This window comes from Macrobrachium nipponense, chromosome 17, assembly GCF_015104395.2.
Source record: "Macrobrachium nipponense isolate FS-2020 chromosome 17, ASM1510439v2, whole genome shotgun sequence".
NCBI classification, from domain to species: Eukaryota; Metazoa; Arthropoda; class Malacostraca; order Decapoda; family Palaemonidae; genus Macrobrachium; species Macrobrachium nipponense.
This window is the reverse complement of record NC_087210.1, coordinates 32,954,565-32,980,706: the sequence shown is the minus strand read 5'-3', so window position 1 is coordinate 32,980,706 and position 26,142 is coordinate 32,954,565. Positions and strand designations below refer to the sequence as shown.

Sequence of the window (26,142 nt, the reverse complement as noted above, 5' to 3'; positions counted from 1 at the left end):
GTGAGGTTTCCGGTACGAACCTGGATGAACCTATCAGACGTCTGGCACTGGCCAGGGAGTGAGGAGTCACCCAGGAGGCAGGAGCCAAGAGCCAGGAGTGAGGAGTCAACCAGGAGGCAGGAAGGCAAGAGCCAGGAGTGTGGAGTCATACCAGGCAGGGAGCCAGGAGGCAAGAGCCAGGAGGCAAGAGGCAGGAGTCAGGAGTCAAGAGGCAGGAGCCAGGAGCCAAGAGGCAGGAGTCAGGAGGCAGGAGCCAGGAGTCCGGAGTCCGGAGTCAGGAGGCAGGAGTCCGGAGTCAGGAGGCAGGAGTCCGGAGTCAGGAGCCAGGAGTCAGGAGCCAGGAGGCAGGAGTCAGGAGGCAAGAGTCAAGAGCCAGGAGGCAGGAGTCGGAGACTCGTTCCTGGAATTTATGACTCTTCTCCAAATAGGAGCTCCTCTCCTTCAGAGCGTAGGAGGTCTTGGAAGGACTCTTCCTCCAAACGTGAACTTTCTCCTTCGTCTGATCGAGGTTTAGACGAGTTGTCTGATGACGAACCTCCTGCTAATGAGGGACTCTCGAGTTATAAGGTCTTAGCCTCATTATTGCTTCAAGAGTTTGGAGATTCTCTTAGTCCGGCGGCTCCTCCTTCTCCTCGGTCTCTCTTTTCGAGCTCTGCTACGGCAAAATCTTCGGCCCCCTTTTTGAAAATGAAGCCTGCAATATCGATGAAGAAGGCTCTCCATTCTTTAGATTTTCTTGGATGGACAAGAAGAAAGAGTTAGGAAAGACGGTATTCTGCATGCCTCCTTCCAAACTACATGGAAAGAGAGGTATTTGGTATGGGACAGGAGAGACTATGGGTCTTTCTCTGCCTGCCTCTGCGGATGCGGACTTTTCCAGTTTAGTGGAGGCCTCTAGACGTCACTCCTTAGGATCGGTCAGAGCGACGTGGAAGCACTTCAGAGTTGAACCACTTTCTAAAGGGACTTTTTGTCACTTTAGAGGTGTTCAACTTTCTGGATTGGTCACTCGGAGTTCTGGCCAACAAATCTAAAAGATCCGGAGTTTCTTAAAAACCCAGAGATTCTCCATAGCGTCCTGTCTTGCATGGACAAGGCAGTACAGGACGGTTCGGGTGAAGTGGCTTCCCTTTTTGGTGCTGGTCTCCTGAAAAAGAGATCAGTATATGGATCCCTCCTATTATCAAAAGGGGTTTCTCCGAGCCAGAGGACTGCTTTATTGTTCGCCCCTCTATCGGATCATCTGTTTCCTTCTCAGTTAGTGAAGGATATATCTCGCTCGCTAACTGAGAAGGCGACACAAGACCTACTAACACAAACGTCCAAGAAAGGACGCCCTGTAGTGTCGGCGATTAAGAAGGACTCTCGTCATCCTCAGCAGCCCTTTCGTGGATGGAGGTACAGCGGCTCGTCCCCCTGCCAGAAAGAAGAGCTCTGATAAGAGAGGAAGGTCTTCCTTTAGGCCCTTCAAGAAATCCAAATGACTTGTTGCTCCTTCAAGCACCCAGTGGGCGCCAGACTCCTGAACTTTGCAGGAGTATGGGCAAAAAGGGGAGCCGACCCTTGGTCAGTGTCGGTCCTAAAGAAGGGATATGTAATCCCCTTCGAGAACAGCCCTCCCCTAACATCTACGCCTCGGGAACTGTCAGCGAGGTACAGAGACCCGGTAATGAGAAAGACTCTCCTTCAAATGGTGGAACAAATGTGGGGAAAAGGAGGCCATCGAAACTTGTGCAGGATCCACACTCCCCGGGATTTTACAATCGCCTTTTTTCTAGTACCAAAGGCATCGGGGGGGGGGGGGGGTGGAGACCAGTTCTGGACGTAAGCGCTCTGATCGCTTTGTTCAGAAAAAGAAGTTTCGCATGGAAACGTCCGCCTCAGTAATGTCGGCTCTTCATCCAGGAGATTGGATGGTCTCTGGACTTGCAAGACGCATATTTCCACGTTCCCAATTCATTCCATTTATTTGTCAAAGAAATATCTTCGTTTTGTAATAGGAGACAAGATCTTTCAATTCAGGGCTCTGTGCTTCGGTCTGGTCTACAGCTCCGCAAGTATTCACCAAACTGATGGCGAATGTGGCAAGATGGCTTCACCTAGAGGGAATAAACATCTCCCTCTACTTGGACGACTGGCTGATCAGGGCCAAGTCGGAGATTCATGCTTGGAGGACTTATCAGTAACAAGGAACATGATAGAATCGCTGGGATTACTCGTGAAACCTCGAGAAGTCGCAGCCTGATCCCCAGCCAGAGCTTGTCTATCTGGGGATTCAGATGGATTTCTGGGGTTCGTTTTCGAGTATTTCCTTCGCGAGGAAAGAATCACTCGAGGTTTGTCGAAAATCTCGAGCTTCTTAGAGAAAGAGAACAGTTCAGCGAGGGATTATCTGAGCCTCTTAGGGACCCTGTCCTCACTAGCAAAAGTTCTTCTCTCTGGGAGGCTTCACCTTCGCCCTCTTCAGTTTTTCTGAAAGGGTGTGGAGTTGGAAGACGGGACAACTCTCGGGACATCTTCCCGCTTCCACAAGAGGTAAAAGATCATTTGAAGTGGTGGATCCTTCCTCTTCAAAAGAACGAAGGCGTATCGCTTGCCCTGCAGAACCCAGACCAAGTGTTATATGCCGACGCTTCAAAGTCGGGATGGGAGCGACGTTAGGAGCAAGGGAGGTGTCAGGCACCTGGACAAAGGAACAGGTGTCCTGGCACATCAATTGCAAGGAACTAGTGGCCATACACCTAGCCTTAAAGTTCTTCGAAGAGATAGTCAGAGGCGAGGTGATACAGATAAACTCGGACAACACCACGGCTCTGGCTTACATTACGCAAGCAAGGAGGCACGCACTCTTTCTCCCTCTTTCAGTTAACAAGACACCTGTTAACCTGGACAGAAGAAAGAGGCATAACTCTCCTCACAAGATTTGTTCAAGGCATCAAGAATGTGAGAGCGGACAGACTGAGCAGGAGGAATCAGGTCCTTCCCACAGAATGGACTCTACACGAAGAAGTGTGTCGAAGTCTTTGGTCCCCTGTGGGGGAGACCTCACATAGACCTGTTTGCGACGTCCTCTCCAAAAGAATAGAGATCTTTTGCTCTCTAGTGGAAGATCCGAGAGAGCCTTCGCAATAGACGCGTTTCTCCTGGATTGGTCGGGTGTGGACGCATACGCCTTCCCCCGTTCAAGATCCTGGGGGAAGTGCTCAGGAAGTTCGTAGCTTCGAAGAACACGAAGTTGACGCTAATAGCCCCATTTTGGCCAGCCCAGGAATGGTTCACAGAGGTACTGGAGTGGATAGTGGACTTCCCCAGATCTCTTCCAAACAGACCAGATCTACTCAGACAACCCCACTTCGAGAGGTTTCATCACAACCTCCCAGGTCTCGCTCTGACTGCCTTTCGACTATCGAAAGACTTGTCAGAGCGAGGGGCTTTTCTCGCAAGGCTGCGGGCTCTATCGCTAGAGCCCGCAGAGCTTCGACGAGAAGAGTATATCAATCAAAGTGGGAAGTCTTTAGGAGGTGGTGTAAGAGTCAGAAACTGTCCTCTCCAGTACCTCTATAGTGAATATTGCCGATTTCCTCCTCTTTTTGAGAGAGGAATCACACCACCTTTTCGTCTCAACAATAAAAGGATACAGAAGATGCTGTCTTCAGTATTTAAGAATCGAGGGTTAGATATTGCAAGCAACAAAGATCTACACGATCTAATTAGATCCTTTGAAACTTCAAAGGCAGCTACTCTAGAAACACCTAGTTGGAATCTAGACGTGGTACTGAAATTCCTTTCATCGGATAAATTCGAGCCTTTACATCTGGCTTCCTTCCGCGACGTCACTAGGAAAATGCTTATTCCTGGTGTCTCTCGCTACAGCCAAGAGGACGAGCGAATTGCACGCTCTAGATTCCACAGTGGGGTTCAAAGGAGATGCTGCCATCTGTTCTTTCCAGACAATGTTTCGGCAAAGAACGAAAACCCATCAAAACCGTGGCCCAGAAGTTTTGAGGTAAAAGGCCTATCTAACCTCGTAGGCAGAGAGATAGAGAGGTCTCTCTGTCCAGTGAGAGCCTCTTAAAATATTATTTAGAGAGGAAGAGACAGATGGGAGCTTGTCAACAAGGTCTTGGTGTGCGGTGAAGAACCCCAAAAGACTCATGTCCAAGAACGCTTGGCTTTCTTTGTGAGAAGCGTAATTACGGACGCTCACAAGAACTGCTCGGAGGAATCCTTCGGTCTTCTAAAGGTCAAGACCCATGAGGTGAGAGCAGTAGCACGTCCTTGGCGTTCAAAAGAATATGTCTCTAAAAAAATATCATTGAGACTACATATTGGAGTGCAATTCAGTGTTTGCATCTCATTATCTGAAGGATGTGAGAGTGACCTATGAGAAGTGCTTCTCGCTAGGTCCATTTGTATCAGCAGATACAGTGCTGGGTCTTGGAGCAAAGACTGATCCTTAAATATTGTGTTTTATCGTACATAAACCCTCTTGTCAGATATGTGCTTGGTTTTCTATTAGCAAGCTCACTGATGTCGCACGGGAGCATAGTGTCCATTGCTGGTAGGGGATCAAGGGTTATGTATGGCTAGTAGGGGGAGTACAAAATTTTTTTTTTTTTTTTTTTTTTTGTATATTTTGTAAATGAAAGTGTAATATGTTTCGAGTTTTTGGTTGTTTGTAAGGAGTTCGGGGATAACTCCTTGCAATCTTAGAACTAACATGGATGTTAGGATCAGGTGATCGGGATCGGTGTTGTGCTCCTTGAACAAGGTGTATTGTCATGTTAGTGGAATAGCACCCAATGACAAAGGCCTTTAGGCTCTGCCGAGTAAGTGGATAAGACCCCATTGGCAGACCCACAAGAACTCTTAGCCATAGATCAATATCTCGCTGAGGCTCTTGAGGCTAAGCAGACTCCAAGGCAGTAGCCGCGAAGTCTTCAGCCTAATAAGGTAGGAACCAAGGTTTATTAATACCTACAACATATGTTGTTTACCTGTCTATTTCAGTAGTTAGCTGTCTCTTACCCACCACCAATGGGTGCTAATCAGCTAAGTATATATCTGGCAGGGAAGTTGAATGTATAAAAATGATATAGTCATGTTACAATAAAGTTTTATACATACTTACTGACAGATATATACGATTAATGGCCCACCCAGCCCCCCCGCAGGAGGACAGGTGGAAGAGAAGAATTCTGATTAGAAAACGGGAATGGTTCCTAGTCCTGCCACCCAGGGCAGGGCGGTAGATCACCTGACCTACCGGTAGCGTGTAGTGCCGCGAAATTTGAAATTCTGTCGGAGACGACGGAGTCTATAGCTAAGTATATATCTGTCAGGTAAGTATGTATAAAACTTTATTGTAACATGACAATATCATTTTGTTATTATTACTGGAAACAAGCAATGATTTTTTTCATTATTTGTGCTTTTGGACTGTTATATGTAAACTTTGTGCACCGCAAGCTAGTATTTATTCATTCGCTCGGAAACTAGTTCCGCATATGAGGCGTCACTAAAAAACATAGAAAAATACGACATAAAAAGTGTCGAAAATCATCATAACCTCAAAATTTTTGTTGTAATCTAACCAGAAACTTATTTTTATTAATATACTGTGCTAAACTATAAAGGATTTTTATCATAGTATGAGTTTTTTAAAAGCGTCGTTAACTCGGAGCGTCGGAAGCGTCAGCGTCGTAACCTCGGAACAAGCGTCGTAACCCAGGACGGATTTTTCCATTGAATATTTAAGAAAAGCGTCGTAACCTCGGAACGTCGTAAGCCGGAACCGTCGTAACCCAGGGACCGCCTGTATATATATATATATATATATATATATATATAATATATATATATATATATATATATATATATATACATATACACATACATACTACATACATACATACAGGCGGCCCGCGGTTAACGGCACAATCACTCAACGGCGAATCAGTTTTACAGCGGTAGTCAAAAATATTCATTAAAAAAATAAGGCATTTTAAAGGTATCTTTACGGCACAAATTTCAGTTAACAGCGCCGCTAGCGCCGTTGTCTAACGAGTTCATACATTTGTTGAATTGCCGTTCAGACCATAAAGGTTATGCAAATTATAATTAACAAATTTTATGGAGAGTTATTACGTAGGTATTAGGGTAAAACATATGCCTCTGACGCTGTTCTATGCCGAAAATATCGAGTTACATAGTGCAAATTTTAGCTATGGATGTGTCGATTCATAAATGTTCATGCTTTTGTTTAAAAGTGTATGAAAATGTATTACGTGAAAGGCATTTTTATTTCTGTACAGAAATATGATACAAAGGCAGCTTTTGAAACTGCCCTTCACGTTATCAAATACGATATTTTTTCATGTTCTTTCTTGTAAGCCGCCGCGCCTGCCGCTCTTCCGAAAATATCGATTTAAAAAAAAGTGCAAATTAGCGACCGATGTGTCGATTTTATAAATGTTTATGCTTTTGTGTTTAAAATGTATGAAAATGTATTTACGAATAGGGTATTTTTATTTCTGTGCAGAAATATGATAAAAAGGCAGCTTTTGAAACTCCCCTTCAAGTTATCGACTATGTGTTTTTTTTCAAAGTTCGTTCTTGTATGCCGCCGTCTGCCGCTCTTCCGAAAATATCGAGTTAAAAAGAGTGCAAATTTAGCGATCGATGTGTCGATTTTTCAAATGTTTATGCTTTATTGTTTAAAATGTGTATGAAAATATATTACGTGAAGGTATTTTCATTTTTGTACAGAAATAAGATACAAATTAAGGCAGCCTTTGTAACTACGCTCCACGTTGTCAGGGGGGGGATGGTTTTTCATGTTCGTTCTTGTCCGCCAGTTCCGAAAAATGCATTTGTGTTATTTTATTAATATGCATCTTTTCCATAATCCTTTAAAAAGTTATACATTATTTCACTGTATCCCAAGAATATTGTATGTATTCTCATATTATTATTTTAAAATTTTACTACGGCAAACTTAAGCCCGTTATTCGCGGATGCGGCCAATGTTGTGGTTTGAAAAATCAGCTGATGAATACGAGTTTGTTTTGTTACCATAACGCAATTCTGAGCGAATGCTTCTTGCTTCTAGTTAGCATAACGAATATCTATATACTTGACTTATATGAGATAAAGTTATTTTTCCCTATACAGCTTGTTTTTTTTTTTTTTTTTTTTAGTGGAGAATATTTATTGAATATGTCTCGCTGTGAATGTGAACTACTATTTTTTTTCGTTAACAGATTACGTTGGCGGCATGTTTATTGCGTAAAAAATTACGTGATTCCATTCGCAATAATCCTTTATATCATCGTAATACGAACTTTATGTTATTTATCTTATATCGACGTGAAACCAACAGTAAAATGTGTTCTTTCAAGCACAGTAGTTTTGATTAAAATGATTTTATCCCAATTTTATCTACAGTTGTGTGTGATGGCAGACGTTTTTACTGCAGTTTTATCCTTGTTGCCGATGTACGATAATAGTCATTAGCAGCTTGAACAGTTTTCTCAGCTTCAGTTATAACTAGGTTTAAATTTAACGGTATATTCCCGATTGATCTTTAATCTATATTGATCTCTGATCTATAGCAAATAAAGTTATTACATTAAGATATCTCAGTTCTATTCTCTACATAACGCCATTTATAACAATACGGGCAATGTTGCACTGTAGTATGATGATCGAAATACAAGCCAAACAGATGTTATCCAGTTCGGTTGTACTTAGAAAAAAAAAAAAAAAAAGTCGTTTCTCGTTCGGGTTGTTCGTGGCTGTACACGTTCACACAACGAGATAACGTTAAAACCATACTTTCATCATTCTCTTTTGCTGTTTATTGAACTATGTAACTAGAAGATGGATAAAGTTAGGCCATTGTAATTTGATCTCTCATAAAATTGGACTATCGTAAGACTAATGATCGTAACCTGAACACTACAGCTACCTGTACACTGTATAAACTTTATTATATCTTTACATACTCTAGACACCCACATGTACTGTACAGTAAATTCTATAGTACTATACTGCATAAATATATTTTGATTATTTTGCCGTTGTGGGATTACGGCACCTTGACTGGTCTAGAGTTTCGAAAGAAGGTGTGCGGCAGCCGTAGGCTTTAAAATCGCTCTGCGTCGAAAATCGCTTGGCGTCGGTGGCCAGGAACGGAACCCTGCCGCTAACCGAGGGCCCGCCTGTATATATATATAATAATATATATATATTATATATATATAATATATATATATATTATTATATATATATATGCTTAAAAAATCACAGTAGATGCACGTGACTTCATAAATAAGCGGAATACCCACGGGAACTGGATAGTCAGGAATCCAAGCCGCTTTCATCTTTATTCAGGACTCGTCAAGGAGCTACTAAAGTACAATTGGAGAGGAAGGCCTCAGGTACAAAACAAGATCGGAATACCAGATGGTTAATTATCAAAAGGGTAAAATTAAAAGGGATAATCCAGGATTATCGGATATCACACGGTCACAAACTTAAACAGATTCTGACCCTAACCGAAATTACAAAGTATCTTTACAGTCCAAAAACATGTAAAAACTGAATATATTAATTTGTTGCTTATATTTACCTACAACTTTTTTCATTATGAAAGCATCAAGTTTAAATAAACCAAGACTTAAATTTAGAACATTTCTATTATTTGACTTGATCAAACAAGATTCAATGATATTCCTTTTAACTGTGTCATTACATGGGACTAAGGCTCTTGCTTGACTCCAGTTAGAGGAATGGTCTAAATCTCTCTTATGTACTTTACAAATAATGCATTCAATATTTGCCCACTTCTCACAGAATATTGATGTTGCTTAAGATGCTGTGAAAGAGATTTGCCGGTCTGGTCCGTAATAGATTTTATCACACTTTTTGCAAGGAATTTCATATATGCAGCCTGGAAGATCTTTAGGAGAATTTTTGATTACTAAAACTCTTAACATTAATATTACTGAAAACAACATTTATGTTAAAAAGCTTTAAAATTCTAGGAATATCTAAAAACCTTTCATCATAAGGTAATTTAGAATGTTATGCTTACTAATTCAAGTTGTCATTAGTTGAATAAAACTGTTTTTTTAGCTCTTTTCCATGCCAATCTACACAAAAGTCCTTGGGTATTTAAGTTTCAATGCAATATCATAAATAGTTTTAATTTCAGTCGTCAATAAACTGCGGGCTACAGACACGTAAAGCCCTTAGGAACATCCCAGAAAAAACAGAGAATTTAACATTTTTGATGGTGATTGGAGTAGTAATGAACAAAAGAGGCAATATTAGTTGATTTTCGAAAGACTGAAAAGGTGAAATTTCTATCATTTCTATGGACAGTTACATCAAGAAAATTCAAATTACAATTTCTTTCTTCCTCTACAGTAAATTTTATAGAAGGGACTAAATTATTGAGATTATTAAGGAATTCCTGGAGGTTTTCGTGAACTGGCCAAATACAGAAGATATCATCCACATATCTAAACCAAATAACTTTTTGGGGCAAAAATCTTGGTAAGAGTTTTGTCTAAAAAAAATTCCATGTAAATATTGCTAAGGACAGGAGAGAAGGGATTACCCATATATATATATATATATATATATATATATATATATATATATATATATATATATATATATTATATATATATCTATAATATATGGGGATACAATCCACAATGAAGTAAAATCCTCTTGTAGTTTAAAATATATATTTCTTGTACAGGATTAAAGCTTTCGACCATCAACTGTGATCTTTAGTGAACAAGACCACAGTTGATGGTCGAAAGCTTTAATCCTGTACAAGAAATATATATTTTAAACTACAAGAGGATTTGACTTCATTGTGGATTGTATCCCCATTTACTTAGAGGTATGACATAGTACCTGGCATCTGCATATATATATATATATAATATATATATATATATATATATATATATATATATATATATATAATATATATATATCCAGTGTTCCCCCGTATTCGCGTTCTCCGGATTCGCGGACTCACTGATTCACGGATTTCTCTCTGGACCATATCTACCCACTATTTGTGGGGGATTTGCCTATTCATTGGATTTTCTGGCAAAAATCATCACCAATTAGTGTATTTTGATGTTATTTTCATGATTAAATGCATTTTTATGGTACAAAAATGATTTACTAATTTCAAATATTAATACTGATTAATGCTGTATTAGTAAGTTTAATAAGATTAAATGATATCACATAGTAAAAATAATAATTCTCTCTCTCTCTCTCTCTCCTACAGAGATGAATGGTTTTTTGTATGATAAATAATTGATTTCATATTTTCAAATATTAATATTAATGTATACAGCAATAACATCAATTCATTAAAGAAAATACTAAAGTGAATTAGTAAGATTTTAGTTTATAAATTTGAAAAATTATGTAACAATGAAGGAAATTCCAGTCTTCTCTCTCAAACTCCAGGTACTAAAACTGTCAAACATATCAAGCAATGGGACAGAGGGGGAGCAGCAGTTGTGTTGTTGCCACCAAGTGTTCATGAAATCTCTCTCTCTCTCTCTCTCTCTTTCTCTCTCTCTCTCTCTCTCTCTCTCTCTCTCTCTCTCTCTCTCTCTCTCTCTCTCTCTCTCATTTACTGAGAATCGAGAATTTTTATAGTACATGTACTATTTGTTTTTAATACTTTAAAATAATAATAATAATAATAAAACTGTAATTACAAAATTCATATTATGTGACAGTATTTTAAAGAAATACAATAATCTATCCATTTCACTCTTTTAATTAAGGATAATCTCTCTCTCTCTCTCTCTCGTCTCTCTCTCTCTCTCTCTCTCTCTCTCTCTCTCTCTCTCTCTCTCTCTCTCTCTTTCTTTACTGAGATGGAAGAATTTTTTATGGTACTAGTATGTAAAATGTTTATTGATATTTTCTGTTAATAATAATAATAATAATAATAATAATAATAATAATATAATAATAATAATAATAATAATGATAAAACTATAATTACAAAATTCGTATGTGGTATATATTTTAAAGAGATAAAAATTACCTTTCCATTTCACTTGCGTAAGGATAACTCCTCTCTCTTACTGTGATAAGAGAAGTTTTTTATGGTAGATGCATTTGTTTATTAATATTTTCAAATAATGAATAATAATAATATAACTAACTTCAAATGAAAATTTTTTCCCCTTCGTCCTTTTTTCTCTGTATCAATTCCCCTACCTTCTCGTAACTCCAGTGGACGCTCGGAGCTGGGAAACAGTGCCATACAATGATCAACGAATTTAATGGTTTTTTCTGCAATCTCTCTCTCTCTCTCTCTCTCTCTCTCTCTCTCTCTCTCTCTCTCTGTAGTAGCCATCTTGCTTGGTGAGACGTACCCGCGTGAAGTCAGATTAATCAACAGATATCACAAGTTTAACATACGACTAGAATTTGAGAAATATCTAGAAGTGTTCGTGAACTATCGGTGATAAGATTAGTGTGAAAATAGTAGGATAAAGCGTCTTCTAAGTTAGTTTATCAAGTGTAATACTATAAATCAGAACAAGATGGCAGTAAGTTCCAACTGCGGGAAGAGGTGGCGTAATTTGGCGTGTTTAGCAGATTCGCAATACGATGAGGTAGCAGGAAGGGAACTGGCATTTCTCATCTATGAAATCAGCAACAGTCCTAACCTAAAAACAAAAAGATACAAAGCATTCATAGATATATTAGAAGGATATAATCCTTCAAACTGGAACAAATCTAATGAAAACATCTTGAAAATAATTGAAGAAGTTCCAAATAAAATCCAAGTGGTCAAGAGACTCATAAAGAAAATATACATAAACCAACTATTCCGACAAAGAAAATGAATAAGGTGAATCTTGTGAATATCCTAATTGATGCATTAGGAAAAAGAATGCCAAAAGCATGCAAACTGTGTAAGGTTTGGTATAGCATAGTCAATCCACAAAACCTAATCAGAAAATGTGCTGCATGCAACATTCCGACCCATCCACAGTGTGCTGAGGTTAAACAAGATGTGAGAAAAGATACAAGAAAAAATTTTTGATGTTTCATTTTTTTCAGAATGTCACATGTCTATCATGGATACTAGACAATGTTATTAAATCAAGATTGAATGTACAAATAGTTGAGGATGAAGAAGAAGAGAAGAGAAGAAGAAGAAGAAAAAGAAGAAGAGGAAAACGGAAAAGAGAAGTAAACAAAAATGAAATGACATAAGGAAAACAAAGAACAAGATAAAAGTATGGATGCAGAGATACTCATTGATACTACATATGAGGCAATAAAGCAGCATACCTACGAAGAAATAAATTACGATATGACAACAGAAAAGCAAATCCCGAAGAGGCTCTACCAGATTCTACACAATGACGGGAAAGAGGAAAAATAGACAAGAAAGACAAAATCTGCAACCTTTTGAAAAGAGGGAATTGCAGATTTGGAGAAAGATGTTACTACAAAACATCCTAAGATTATGTCAAAACTTATGAAATATATGGTAAATGTGCATACTTAGATGGATATGGGGATTGATTGCAGAGATCTGCATCCAAAAATATGTAAAAACCTAAAAGAAGGAAAAGGATGTAAGTTCGACAAAAAATGCAAATATATGCACCCTGTAGCCATGAATCATAATCAAATAAATAACCAACCAAGTAAGTAAAATCCAAAATAAGAAAGAAACAAATAAAGAGAGAAATCAAGAATATCAGGTAAAAGAGAAAAGCAAACCACCAATGAGATATGCAGAGGTGTCAGCAAAAAATTTCAAAGCATCAGCTCCGAAATTCTACTCAAGAGATAATAACTGTACTTATTATGCAAGAGGATATTGCAGAAACGGAGAAATTGCAGATTCAGACACAAAATGAATAATTATGATGAAGGAAGATCAAATATTATGGAAAAGTTTGGATTTTTAATGTCAGAATTTCTGGAAATGAAAAAAAAGAACAACATACCAGAACAGGAAAAGAGTACATGGGAAAATCCTTATTACTACCAGTATTAAATGAAGGAGAAAACACGCAAACCATCATAGTGATGAATGCGCAGGGTTTAGTTACGAGTAACTCAAAAAGAAAAATAGAGTACTTAGAAGAAACTAACCCAAAATGAAAAGAAAATAGATATAATGAATATAAGTGAAACCTGGTATTCCCAAGAGACTGGGAATGATGATCAAATAAAAGGGGTTTCCCGCTTGAACTTATAATTCAGATAGAAAAAATAGGAATCAGGGGGAACCGCAATATATGGGAAAGACAAACAACAAGGAAAATATATGAGAAATATAGTAACTCAGAATGTGAACTAATAGCGGTAGAATTTGAATCTGAAAAATTGATGACATAGTAATATATAGACCTCCTAATACTAAAGAGTTTGACTTAATAATTGAAAAATTGGATGATATATGTAGAAATCACAAGGACTGGACTATTCTCCTATCTGGTGACTTCAACTTTCCTTTCGTAGAAATGGAAAGAACGAATAGGAGATTGTGGTTGTACTTATACATATAAAAAAGAGAGTAATAGTAGTGCAGAAGATAAGCAAGTTTGAAAAAGCTATTAGATATGCTACTAGAATACAACATTCAACAAATAAATCACCTGCCAACAAGAAAGGAAAATACTTTAGACCTAGTATTTGTGAACGAGATGAATTATGTTAAAGAAATAATAGTTTATAATGCGAGTATTTCAGACCATAATGTCATAGAATTAACAGTTCATTCCAAAGCAAGTGAAAATAGAGAAATAAGCAAGAAATGAAAAAGTGGGAAGGATATGGAAAATACAACTTCTACATAAAAAAAAGTATATAAAAGTGGTCAGAAATTAATGAAGAATTAAACAAAGATTGGGATAACATTTTCGTAATGTGATGACATAAGGGTATAGATAACGGAGATATTATATAAAATATTGGAGAAAATAGTGGAAAAATATATACCGAAGAAGAAAAAGTAAAGAAACATCATTCATGCATACCAAGAGACAGAAGGATCTTGTTCCAGAAAATCAGAAAGTGGAAAAAAGGTCTTGCAAAAGAAAAAAATGCATGGAAAGTTATAGAACTAAAAAGTAAGATAGAAAATGCAGAACAAAAGATTATACAATCAAAAGAAAATGAAAACGGGACTTGGAAGAAAAAACCCTATTAAATATCAAGCCAAAACAAACAAACTATTATACTCATATGCGAAGAAGATGAATAAAGAAGAAATAGAAATAGGCCCTCTGAGAATTGAAGGAGATTAACGAATGAAAAAAAGGAAATTTGCAACATACTGGCAGAACGATATAAGAGAGAATTCACCCCTAGAATAGATAATGAATGAAGATAATGATATAGAAGTAAGGGAAGAAAATAGTGAATATTTAGCTGACATAGAAATTAATGAAGCTGATATTGTGCAGGCAATTAATGAAATTAAAAATGGAGCTGCTGCAGGGCCGATGGAGTCCCTGCTATTTTGTTAAAGAAAGTAGTTCATTCTATCGCAAAGCCACTTGCAATATTATTAAGACAAAGTGTAGATACAGGCAAGATTTATGATGAGCACAAATTAGCATATATCACCCCTACTTTCAAAAGTGGATCAAGACTAGAGGCAAGTAATTATAGGCCTGTGAGTCTAACATCACATATTATGAAAGTGTATGAAAGGGTAATGAAGAAAAATATTATGAAACTTTAATTTAAAAATATAATTTGTTTTAATATAGGAACAACACGGTTTCGTACCCGGAAAAAGTACACAAACCCAACTGTTAGTCCACCGTGAGAACATATTCAAAAATATGAAAAGCGGAAATGAAACAGATGTGGTTTATTTAGACTTTGCAAAAGCTTTTGACAAAGTAGACCATAATATATAGAAACAAAGAAAATTAGAAAACACAATATCGTAGATAAAGTAGGAAGATGGTTAAAAGAATTTTTACACAACAGAAAACAGATAGTTATTGCAAACGATGAGAAATCGGATGAAACCAAGGTAATATCCGGTGTGCCACAAGGTACGGTGCTACCTGCAATATTGTTTGTTATTATGATTGAAGACATAGACAGTAATGTTAAGGTTTCGGTAGTGAGTAGTTTCGCTGATGACACAAGAATAAGTAGAGAAATTACTTGTGATGAAGATAGGAACGCTCTACAAAGAGACCTTAACAAAGTATATGATTGGGCAGAGGTAAATAGGATGGTATTTCTTAACTCTGATAAATTTGAATCAAATAAATTATGGAGACAGAGAAGGAAAGCTATATGCATATAGGGGATCTAATAATGAAGACAATCACAAATAAGGAAGCAGTTAAAGACCTTGGTGTGATGATGAATAGGAACATGTTATGCAATGATCAAATAGCAATTCTGTTGGCAAAATGTAAAGCAAAAATGGGAATGTTGTTACGGCACTTCAAAACAAGAAAAGCTGAACACTGATTATGCTTTATAAAAACATATGTTCGTAGTCCCACTTGAATATTGCAATATGATATGGTACCCACACAATCAAAAGGATATTGCACAAATAGAGAGTGTACAAAGGTCCTTTACAGCTAGAATAGAAGAAGTTAAGGACCTAGACTACTGGGAAAGACTACAATCCTTAAAATTATATAGTCTAAGAAAGGAGAAGAAGGAACGCGTACATGATAATTCAGGCATGGAAACAGATAGAAGGAATAACAGAAAATATCATGGAACTAAAAATATCAGAAAGAGCAAGCAGAGTATTAATAGTGCCCAAACTATACCAGGAAAAATAAGGAAAGCACACAGGACATAATCCACTACGCACCAGCATCGATAAGCAGCGTCTATTCAATGCGTTGCCAGCTCATCTGAGGAATATATCAGGAGTGAGCGTAGATGTGTTTAAGAATAAGCTCGACAAATATCTAAACTGCATCCCAGACCATCCAAGATTGGAAGATGCAAAATATACTGGAAGATGTACTAGCAACTCTCTGGTAGACATTAGAGGCGCCTCACACTGAGGGACCTGGGGCAACCCGAACGAACTGTAAGGTAAGGTAAGGTAAGGTCTCTTTTACTGAGGAGATTCTTTTTATGGTACATGTATGTAATAAGTTTATTATTAATATTTTCCAATATTGATACTATATGTGTAATAATAATACTATAAAAGTAATTACAAAATTCATATGTGAGTATTTTAAATACAATAATCTTTCCATTTTACTCTTTTAAGTACTGTAAGGAAAACTCTTTCTCTCTCTCTCTCTCTGATCTCATCTCGTCTCTCTCTCTCTCTCTTGGCTGCAAGTGTTGGATCTCTCTCTCTCTCTCTCTCTCTCTCTCTCTTGGCTGCAAGTGTTGGAAGTACATATGTATGTACATACGTATATAGCTTTAAGGGTACTAATGTTTAGGATTACTACTTTGAAATTATATTGATACAGTCTCTAAGATTTAATACATTAATATGATAATAATTTAAGGTAAATTTGATGTAGGATGTTACATAAGGTTTACATTTGGTGTTTCTGTTTTATTCCTCTCTCTCTCTCTCTCTCTCTCTCTCTCTCTCTCTCTCTCTCTCCCCTCCTCGTCTCTCTCTCTCTTCTCTCAGCAAAAAAGAATTGATATACAGACAAACATAATTGTTCAGTCCTCTCTTTCTCCCTTCTCTGGAATAGATATATGTAGGGTTTAAGGGAGGGGTAATAAGTGTTGCCAATAGAAGTTCCTTTCAATCTATTGATATCATGAGTTATTCTCTCTCTCTCTCTCTCTCTCTCTCTCTCTCTCTCTCTCTCTGTGTTATTGGCTGTTTATATATTTCTAATGGTAAAATGTTTAAGATGACTTTGGAATGATATTAATTATACCAATTCAATGGTATCTTTGATGTAGGATGATACTTTTAGTATACATTTGGTATTTGAACTTTCAAGATAGGCAGATATGGGCATTTTTAGAGGAGCTCTAACTATTCTGGGTTTGCGCTATTTGCGGGGGTCCCTGGTACACATCTCCCGCGCGAATACGGGGCGAACACTGTATATATTAGTATATATATATATATATATATATATATATATATATATATATATATATATAAATACACACACAGTGGTCCCCCCATACGTATTCGCGGGGGATGCGTACCAGACCCCCGTGAATAGTTAGAATCCACAAATGTTTGGAACCCCTATAAAAATGCTAAAAAAAAAACAGCCTATTTTGTTAGTTAAAACTCAAGAAAAACCAACTAAAAATTTTCATACTTGGTTTCTTTAATAGTTTTATCACAAAAAAGTGCATTTTATGATGAAATTGATAAAAAAAACAGAATTTGTGGATATTTCTCATAGAAAAATACTACAAATGCCAGAATTTTCCACGAATAATGCGGGGAAACGTTCCTGAGAGAAATCCGTGAATGTGTGAGTCCGCGAATTCAGAGAACACAAATACGGGGGGTCCACTGTATATATATACATATATATATATACAGAAGCCGACCTTGAACGTCCAACAAGAATCGGACCATATACTCCCCTCCAGCAGGAGAAGGAATACCCAAGCCAACAGGGACCAGACAGCGCGCCCCAATCCACCGAGAACATCGCGCCCCTTGGAAGGCATGAGAAGACCCAGCGTCAGCGAAAGTCAAGTAACATCCTTACTCAGGGAGCTGAGGACCCCGCCCAACACGAATCAGGCAACGTTAACCACGTAGACCATTTTGGACATACACACACACTCTTCAAATTTAAAATCATAACACATTTATGTATAAACAAAAGAAATTATCATCTTGTACCTTTATGCATGCTATAAAATATATACATATATTTGTACTCCCGTATTTAGATTTCTATATTCATTTTCATTCCTGTAGTAATTTTGTAATTTTTATCTAAAACCAACATGTAACATATTAAATTTTAAAAACATACATTTAAGGAAACTCTAGCACTGGCATTGTATTTTGAAATATTTATTTAACCACTGTTTGTTTAAAACTTTTCACTCTTATAAGTCGCAGTACATATGTCCTTATATTCTTTGTAACTAAAACAACGCCCTTAAGCTGTTAATCCCTAGACTAACCAGTACCCATACCTCGAGGTCATACCTCCCACACGATGAGATAAATAGGCCGAAAGGTCAGATTGTAAGTCAGTAGTCGCTTGATAATGCCATAAGGCGAAACAGCTGTCGTGACAAAATTCAATAAATGGAAGAAGGAAGTCTGCGTATATTTCACCAGAAATTATGACGAACGAGAATCGGAAAAAAACTTCGTCGGTATGAAGATACCTGCAAGAAACTTATTGATGCCACTAAAGCAATTGCTTTTAACGAAAATTGTATTAGAGAAAAAACTATGCCCTAAAAGTATATATATATATATATATATATATAGTATATGAATAACTTGATCATGAGATATATAAAATGTGATGCTATGTATAAATAAAGGTTTTTGCCACGAAGGAAAAATGAAGACAAGATAGCCAAGCACTTTCGGTTTAGTGCGACCCTTTACTCAGGCACAACTGATGGTACAGAGGAAAAACATAGTCAAAGTAGGCTTAATATCCAAACTGACATTACAAGATTAGCAATAAGGTCGATTTCACTCTACAGAAATGAGGAAACGCCTGAGGGCAGGATAAAGGGATTTTGACGAAGGAAAAATCTATTTCAGGGCAAGGGTCCGTGTCGCCCAGTGAAATATATCCCTTCAGTTCATATTTCTAGGTAAATGATACTAACATTACCAGAGAAAAATAAAAGAGGGGGATGTCAGAGTATCCTGACTCGCTCACCCTAAATAAAAAGAGGGTGTCGGTATGGTACTGGGGCGAGTGAGACCACTACCACGGACCTCATTTTTAGGCAGCCACACCTTTGAGGATCACGCACATGTTCAACAAATGATTAATTAAAAAAACAATACATTTTAAAAAAACAAGGAGGCATATGCAACTTAGTACCATGAGATTTACAAAAATGTTCCCCCCCCAAAAAAAAAAATTATTAGTGAAAAGACAAAAAAAAAGAATATAAATAATCGAGCAAGAGAGAGAGAGAGAGAGAGAGAGAGAGAGAGAGAGAGAGAGAGAGAGAGAGAAATAATAACTATATATGTGTGGTACTAATTAATTAGTAGTTCATTTATTTTAGGATCCTTCATAAACATTTTACAAACATAGGGTCCAAATGGTGCATTCCCAGACTAAGATTTAGGTTGTTTTTATTAGTGATTTGTATAATTACTGATTCCAGTAGATTTCTTGAAACCTAATCATTAGATCTAGCAATCACAGAGGTATCGCCCCAATTAATACCATGAGATTTTTCACTCGGATAAACATGCATTTGAAGTCTGGGCTGTTCTAACTGAATACATAAACTGCTTAATACGTACACATAAATTTTTACTTGACTGTCCAGCATAAAAGGATGGGCAATCCTTACAAGGAATTTTGTAATTGATGTTATTTGTTACGGGACTATTCTTAATTAGCATATCTTTAATGGTATTGTTATAAGAGAACAATTCATTAACATTAAACAATTTAAATATTGATTTTATGGTTTCAAATCCACGAAAGTAAGGCAAGCTAAGTATTTTAGTCATTTCTTTTTCATTACTAGCAACACTATAAAACTTTTTGTGAACTTTTTGATAACATAAATCAATTATATGAGGTGAGTAGCAGACGTCATTTCCTATCTTTTTTATGTATTCTATTTCTTGGTCAAGATATTGTGGACTTGTGATACGCAAAGCACTTAGGAACATAGAAGAAAAAATTGAAATTTTAATATTAAGATGCTGGCCAGTATATATATATATATATATATATAATAATGTATATATATTATTATATAATATTATAATTAATATCTATATATATATATATATATATATATATATATATATATATATATATATGAATATCTATATATAGATATATATATATATATGTATTATATTAGATATTGGAGTTTGTTTTGTCATTATTGCAAATTATTTAAACAAAAATTTTCTTTAATGAGATTTGTTTCACATTTAGGTATTGGTGATCCAGAATGGTTTGTATTGCTGGATGCAGCGGGATTAGTTGCAACGTGTCCTCTTGATCTGTCCAGATGGAAGCCTGATTTTGTGAATTTATCTTTCTACAAGATCATGGGGTATCCTACTGGTTTAGGTATGTCCAAGAGTGCTCTACGTATTTTAAAGTTGTCTTATTGTAAATTAACAGGAATAGGTAATACTTCTATAATGCTTTTGGGACTACGTATATGGAATTCATGTCAAATTACCTTGCTTTGAAATTGTCCCATCATAGACACTCCCACTTACCCTCTTTGTGAAAGTACCCTCTACTTAAAGAATGCCCTAGTGATGAAGACCATTTTATGTCATTTTGTTCAAAAATTGTCCCACTCTGTTTTATTTTATTGTAAATAGCTCTCTCATTTTGTGTTTTGTATCAGCTGGGAAGCCTTCGTTTTGTCTGTTGCATATCAGTCCTGACATGATGTTTTTTTTCTCTGCTACCTCTGGTCTTTGACAGAAATGAAAAACATTTAAAGTACTTTTGTTCCCGCAAGGATACAGATCTTCCATAACATGTGGATATACCTTTGGCAATTACTGGTCTGGTTTAAATATGGTAAGAAGGAAGTTACTGGCATATAGATGAGGGATGAGGTACCATCCATTCCATGACTGCCAGCCCCACTTTTCTTTTGCAGGCGTTAAGAAGTCTCCCCTGTTGCTGTGTCATGGAATTTGACTTGATTTTGAAGCTTGAGTTAATACACTTCTTGAGTTTGTTATTCAGTATATCTGGGATCTGGGATAACTTGAATAATAATAATAATAATGATGATTTTATTTTTTATTTTTCTTATCATTAGTAGGAAGCCTGCAGGTTCACTGTATTTTAATTCTTATAAGTGATTCATCTAGATTTGTATTTATATCATAGAGAAACGCTTGTCATTTCATAAGAAAATCTCATACTGTCTTCAGCATGGGCAGATTCTTCATGTGTCCTCCTGACCTTTCTCTGAAAGGTTGTCACATTGTTAAAGAAGTGGTGGCTCTTCATCAAAAGTCAACTCAGGTTTTCCTTTCAGATTTCCTGTGAATGTGCTCCTGTTAAAAAGATGCCGGTGTAGTAACCTTTCCTGGGGATCAAAGCTCTTGGAGGTGTTGGTTATGTAACAAGTTTTCATGACTGACGTTCAGTAAGACATCCAGAGGAAGTTCAAACTGATTCCCTCTGTTTGGCCAATTCGCTGTATATACTAGGTTGCTAAATCTTTTGCTTTGTCATAGGGCATTATGAGATTTTGGGAGAGAATCATGGTGGAAGGGCTTGAGTGGTGCATGCACGCTTCATCTACTCATTCTTTCACCCAGTTCTAACTATTCATAGGAGGTGTTCAGAGGGGAGAAGGGGAGTCAATTCACCCATATTTGACACGTAGATCACTAATTATAGACATACATAATCTCTTCATTCTAGGTTATCAGATTGTTGTGATAAGTGAGGATTCAGTTCTGCAGTTCTAGGTGGTTGGTGGAGGTTTCTCTGATCATCCCTAGGAAAAACTGGCAATTCTGTTTGAAGGATCTTTGGCTCAAGGGTCACACCGACCGCCGAATTTCAAGGAATTATTGAAGTTTATTTATTAACAGTTTTTAAATGCTTTGTCCAAATAAATATATCCTGAAGTGATACAGTAATACCCCGAACTTACGTGATTCTATTTGTACGAATTCACAATAGCGCGACCTTTTCATTGGTGCCTAACTAAATTATCATACGCAAGTTCTTCACAGTAGCGCAAACATTTGCGAATCCTCCAGAAACACTGCAAAACCCTGCAAAAGTGTTTGTTTAATTTATTATGTAAATTAAGTTTTAAAGCTTTTCCGTATAAAATATTTATTAAAAATGTATTATTTTTATTTTTGTACATGCATAAATATGATACAAAGGTAATTATAGCACCTATTGTTAGTGCATGTACGTACTTTTATAAGAGGTGATACCCACTCACAAAGTTATTGCATTTTTCAAAGATGATATCCCTTCAGAATTTGTTTAATTTCTGAAGTATGTACTAGTATACTACAATTAGTATAAGTTTTCATGGTTTCAAGTGCAAAATCATTAAGGAGATTTTGTGTATGCTATTTATATTTTTGAAGATTTGCTCCCATTCACATGTTCCAAAGATGATACCCCTCCAGAGTTTTACCTCACATGACATTTCTCTCTCTCTCTCTCTCTCTCTCTCTCTCTCTCTCTCTCTCTCTCTCTCTCTCTCTCTCTCTCTCGTTCATAGTTAGCTCTCACACTAGTTCATGATTTTAAATTGACTGAATTTTACCTTCGCCCTCCGCAAACATTACTTGTGTACATACATGTCTTCTTTATTTTATTGAATTGTGTGGCATCGTTATGACTGACTTATGAAGTTTACCTAGTGACGCAAAGAAAACTTTTACTCTTTATGAAAAAGAAAATGGCATCCCATGAATTAGGGGTAACGTTAGTATTCTTAGAAAAGTGGATATGTTTAAGTACATAGTAGTTACTGTAACTATTTTTATGCGAACCAATTATTTCTTTTTTAAGTTTAATGTATTAAACTAACTTTTAAATCAAATTACACTAACTTTAATTTCATTTAAAAGTTAGCCTAATACTTAGGGAGCATGATTAGGGTCATATTTAGTGTTCAAACTCTAGAAGTAAGCATTTATTAGTAATTTTAGAAACTGTGCTAAACTTGCGTGAAACTTCCCCTTGTGCAGTGGGGTCTGGAACCTAGCCTGGCTTAAGTTTGGGATATTACTGTAACTCTAAAATTAAAAATTTTTAGATTGGTTTATTGACAATTTTGTTTATTGCTTGTTTGATGCTGTGAACCGCAGATTGTGAAAAGGGATTTTGACAAAGGAAAAATCTATTTCTGGGTGAAGACCTGTGTCGCCCAGTGAAATGTACCTGTAGCACTCATTTCTAGGTATAAATAAATGCTAAATATACCAGAGCAAAAGCCATATGGAATGCCAGAGTTACTACCACTGGATCGATCACCCCCAAAGGGTGTCGGTATAGCATCGGGGGCGAGTGGAAGCCACTTATCACAGAAACTTTGCCCAATAGCTTTCTCCTCTCTCAAAATCCTCCTCCAGAGAGGCGCCGTTACAACGGCCACCTTTTGCTCATCACCACTACCTCTGCCAAGAAACGTCATTCCTGAAATACGTACCCAAGCTTGAACCAGCTAAAGGGTGGGGGGAAAGGAAAAAAGGGATAGGTTCAATGGGCGACACAGGTCTTCACCCAGAAATAGATTTTTCCTTTGTCAAAATCCCTTTTCTGGGATTGACCTGTGTCGCCCAGTGAAATAGTAACAGAGAATTGGCCATACAAGCTTAGTAAATTGAGAGTAAAACAGAAATTTTTCATATGAAAGGAAAAAATAAAAATTTTTCTTACAATCATTGTTTTAATGATCCAAGTTAAAGGATACAAAATATAAGGAGTAAATAACCTATAACAATATATGACCAAGTTCATACCATCACCAGGAAAAACAGCACAGGTAATGAATATAATACCACATGAAATAATGAACTATGTTCAATTACAGGAGTGGGTTGATAAGCAATCTACTCCGTAACAAAAAGGGCAAAAAGGGAGGGAATACAAGTGAGGCAGGTAGGTGAGAGGGAGTACCAAAAGCTAATTAATGGCAAAATCAATGATGATTAATAATATACAACATTACAAAATACATAATTAGGCTGTATCAGGGGAGACGATGTTCCCTGCAGCCACTGCAGAATATTTAAGGGCCTCTAGAGACTTTAGATAGTGGCGTTTAAATACTGTCGGAGATTTCCAACCCATATACTTTTTGAGATCATCAAAGTTCATATGATGAAAATAGTTAACTGAGGTAGCCACTGCTCGGATATCATGAACCTGAGGAACTGAATCCGGATTAGCTTGTTTGATAAAATAAAGAATTTGTTGTCTGATGGCCTTCAAGGAAATGGTTCCATCATTCTCTCCAATAAAAAGAGGACCTGAAGACTTATTAGAAGTTCTGTCGAGATAAGATTTCAATGTAATAACTGGACATAATGATGGTTCCTGTGGAATAGGGACAATCTTCCATGGAGACCATCCATTCTTTGCTAAGAATTTCAGATCCGGAGAAAGCAGAACTTCTCCTGACGGGAGGAAATCAATATGATTCGGTTCTCTAGAGAGAGCCGACAGTTCAGATATTCTGGCACCTGAGGCCAGACTCAGTAAAAATAATGTTTTCCTGAGAAGGGTTGTATATGAGCATGATTCATTATCAGTATCTGAAGCTAACTTGAGTACGTCGTTTAAAAACCAGGAGACCGTATGAGGCCAGTTTACTGGTCTCAGACGAGCACATGCTCTAGGGATAGACGAAAAGTACGAATCTGTTAAATCAATATTAAAGCCAGACTGAAATATTTTCCTTAAGGCGGATTTAGTCGTAGTAATGGTACTTGCAGCTAGGCCTTTTTCGAACAGAGTTAAAAAAAACGAAACTTCCAGATTCGTAGTCATTGTCTGAACATCTGATTCTTTTAGAAAGTATGCTAACTTCCTCACTGCCAAATCATACTGACGGAGTGTCGATTCTCTTTTGTCTGATTCCACAAACAATGTGTTTAGTGAATCAATATTAGCACCTTTCTGTGCTGCAAACTACATGAAGTCCATAAAGTTTGGGCATTCAGAATTCTTGAGGAAGCTGACACAGTCCGAGTTTGTACTATTTGAGTCAGCTTTGGGTTGGGAATCCGTCTGGGACAGAGTTTCAACTCTAGTAGAAGTGGGAACCAATTGCTCTTCGGCCAGTTGGGTGTTACCAGAGCTATCCACCCTTTGAAAGATCTGAGTTTGTATAGAACTTTCATCAAAAGGTTTATTGGCGGAAATAGGTAAATTTTCTGCCAATTGTTCCAGTCTATGGACATCGCATCTGTGGCGTGAGCTAGAGGATCCAAATTGGTAGCCACATAACATGGAAGTTTGTCGTTGGACTCTGTGGCGAACAAGTCTACCTGAAGGCCTGGTATTTGTAGGCAAATCCAATTGAATGACTTTGTGTCTAAGGACCACTCCGATTCCAGCGGAGTTGTCCTTGGCAGTGAATCTGCAATGACATTCCGTACTCCTGCCAGGTGAGTAGTTGACATGTGCCAATGATGTTTCATTGCCAACAAGAAGATTGCTATCATCACGTGATTTATGTGGCTCGACTTGGAACCACCTCTGTTTAGGCAGTGAACTATCACTGCACTGTCCAAGACTAGTCTGATATGAATATTCCTGGCCGGAGCTAGTCGTTTCAGGGTCAGAAAAATGGCCATTGCTTCTAAGATGTTGATATGGAACTGGCGGAACACTGTCGACCATGTTCCTTGAACCTTCTTATACTGAGAATAGCAACCCCCATCCGCTCAGGAGGCGTCCGTGTGGACTATTAGAGAGGGCGGGGAAATTGGAGCGGTACTGACTTGGAAAGACTCTTGACCGTTGTCCATGGGCAAAGTCTTTTCCTTAGTATCAGCGGAATCAAGGAGATTTTCTCTGAGTCTGCTGTTGGCTCTTCTCCGCCATACCCGATTGATGTCCTTCAGTCTGGCTTTCAACAAAAGATCTGTTATTGAAGCAAACTGAAGAGAACCTAAGACTCTTTCTTAGGTACGACGAGAAGCCCGTCTGTTCTTGAGAAATTGTCTCGTAGCTTTCGCTATCTCTTTGCACTTGGTTGATGGAAGAGATAGTTTGTGTGCAGTTAGGTCCCATTGAATTCCTAACCATTGAAAGCAAGACGCCAGAATGAGACGGGACTTTTCCTTGTTTATCTGGAATCCTAGATACTCAAGAAATTTTATTACTTTGGCTGTTGCACTGCGACATTCTTTGTCGTTGGGTACCCAAATGAGCCAGTCGTCTAGGTAAGCTACTAGTGTAACCCCCTGAGCTCTTT

At 37.3% G+C, this 26,142-nt stretch overlaps 1 protein-coding gene across 1 annotated transcript in view; it reads left to right on the top strand.

Moving 5' to 3' along the window:
- LOC135195874 (molybdenum cofactor sulfurase-like) overlaps positions 1 to 26,142 on the top strand; it is a 288,858-nt gene that overhangs the window by 99,651 nt on the left and 163,065 nt on the right. The window contains exon 5 of the mRNA XM_064222384.1: positions 20,142 to 20,279. Within this exon, the coding sequence (XP_064078454.1) occupies positions 20,142 to 20,279 (138 nt within the window). The remainder of the gene's footprint in view (positions 1 to 20,141; positions 20,280 to 26,142) is intronic.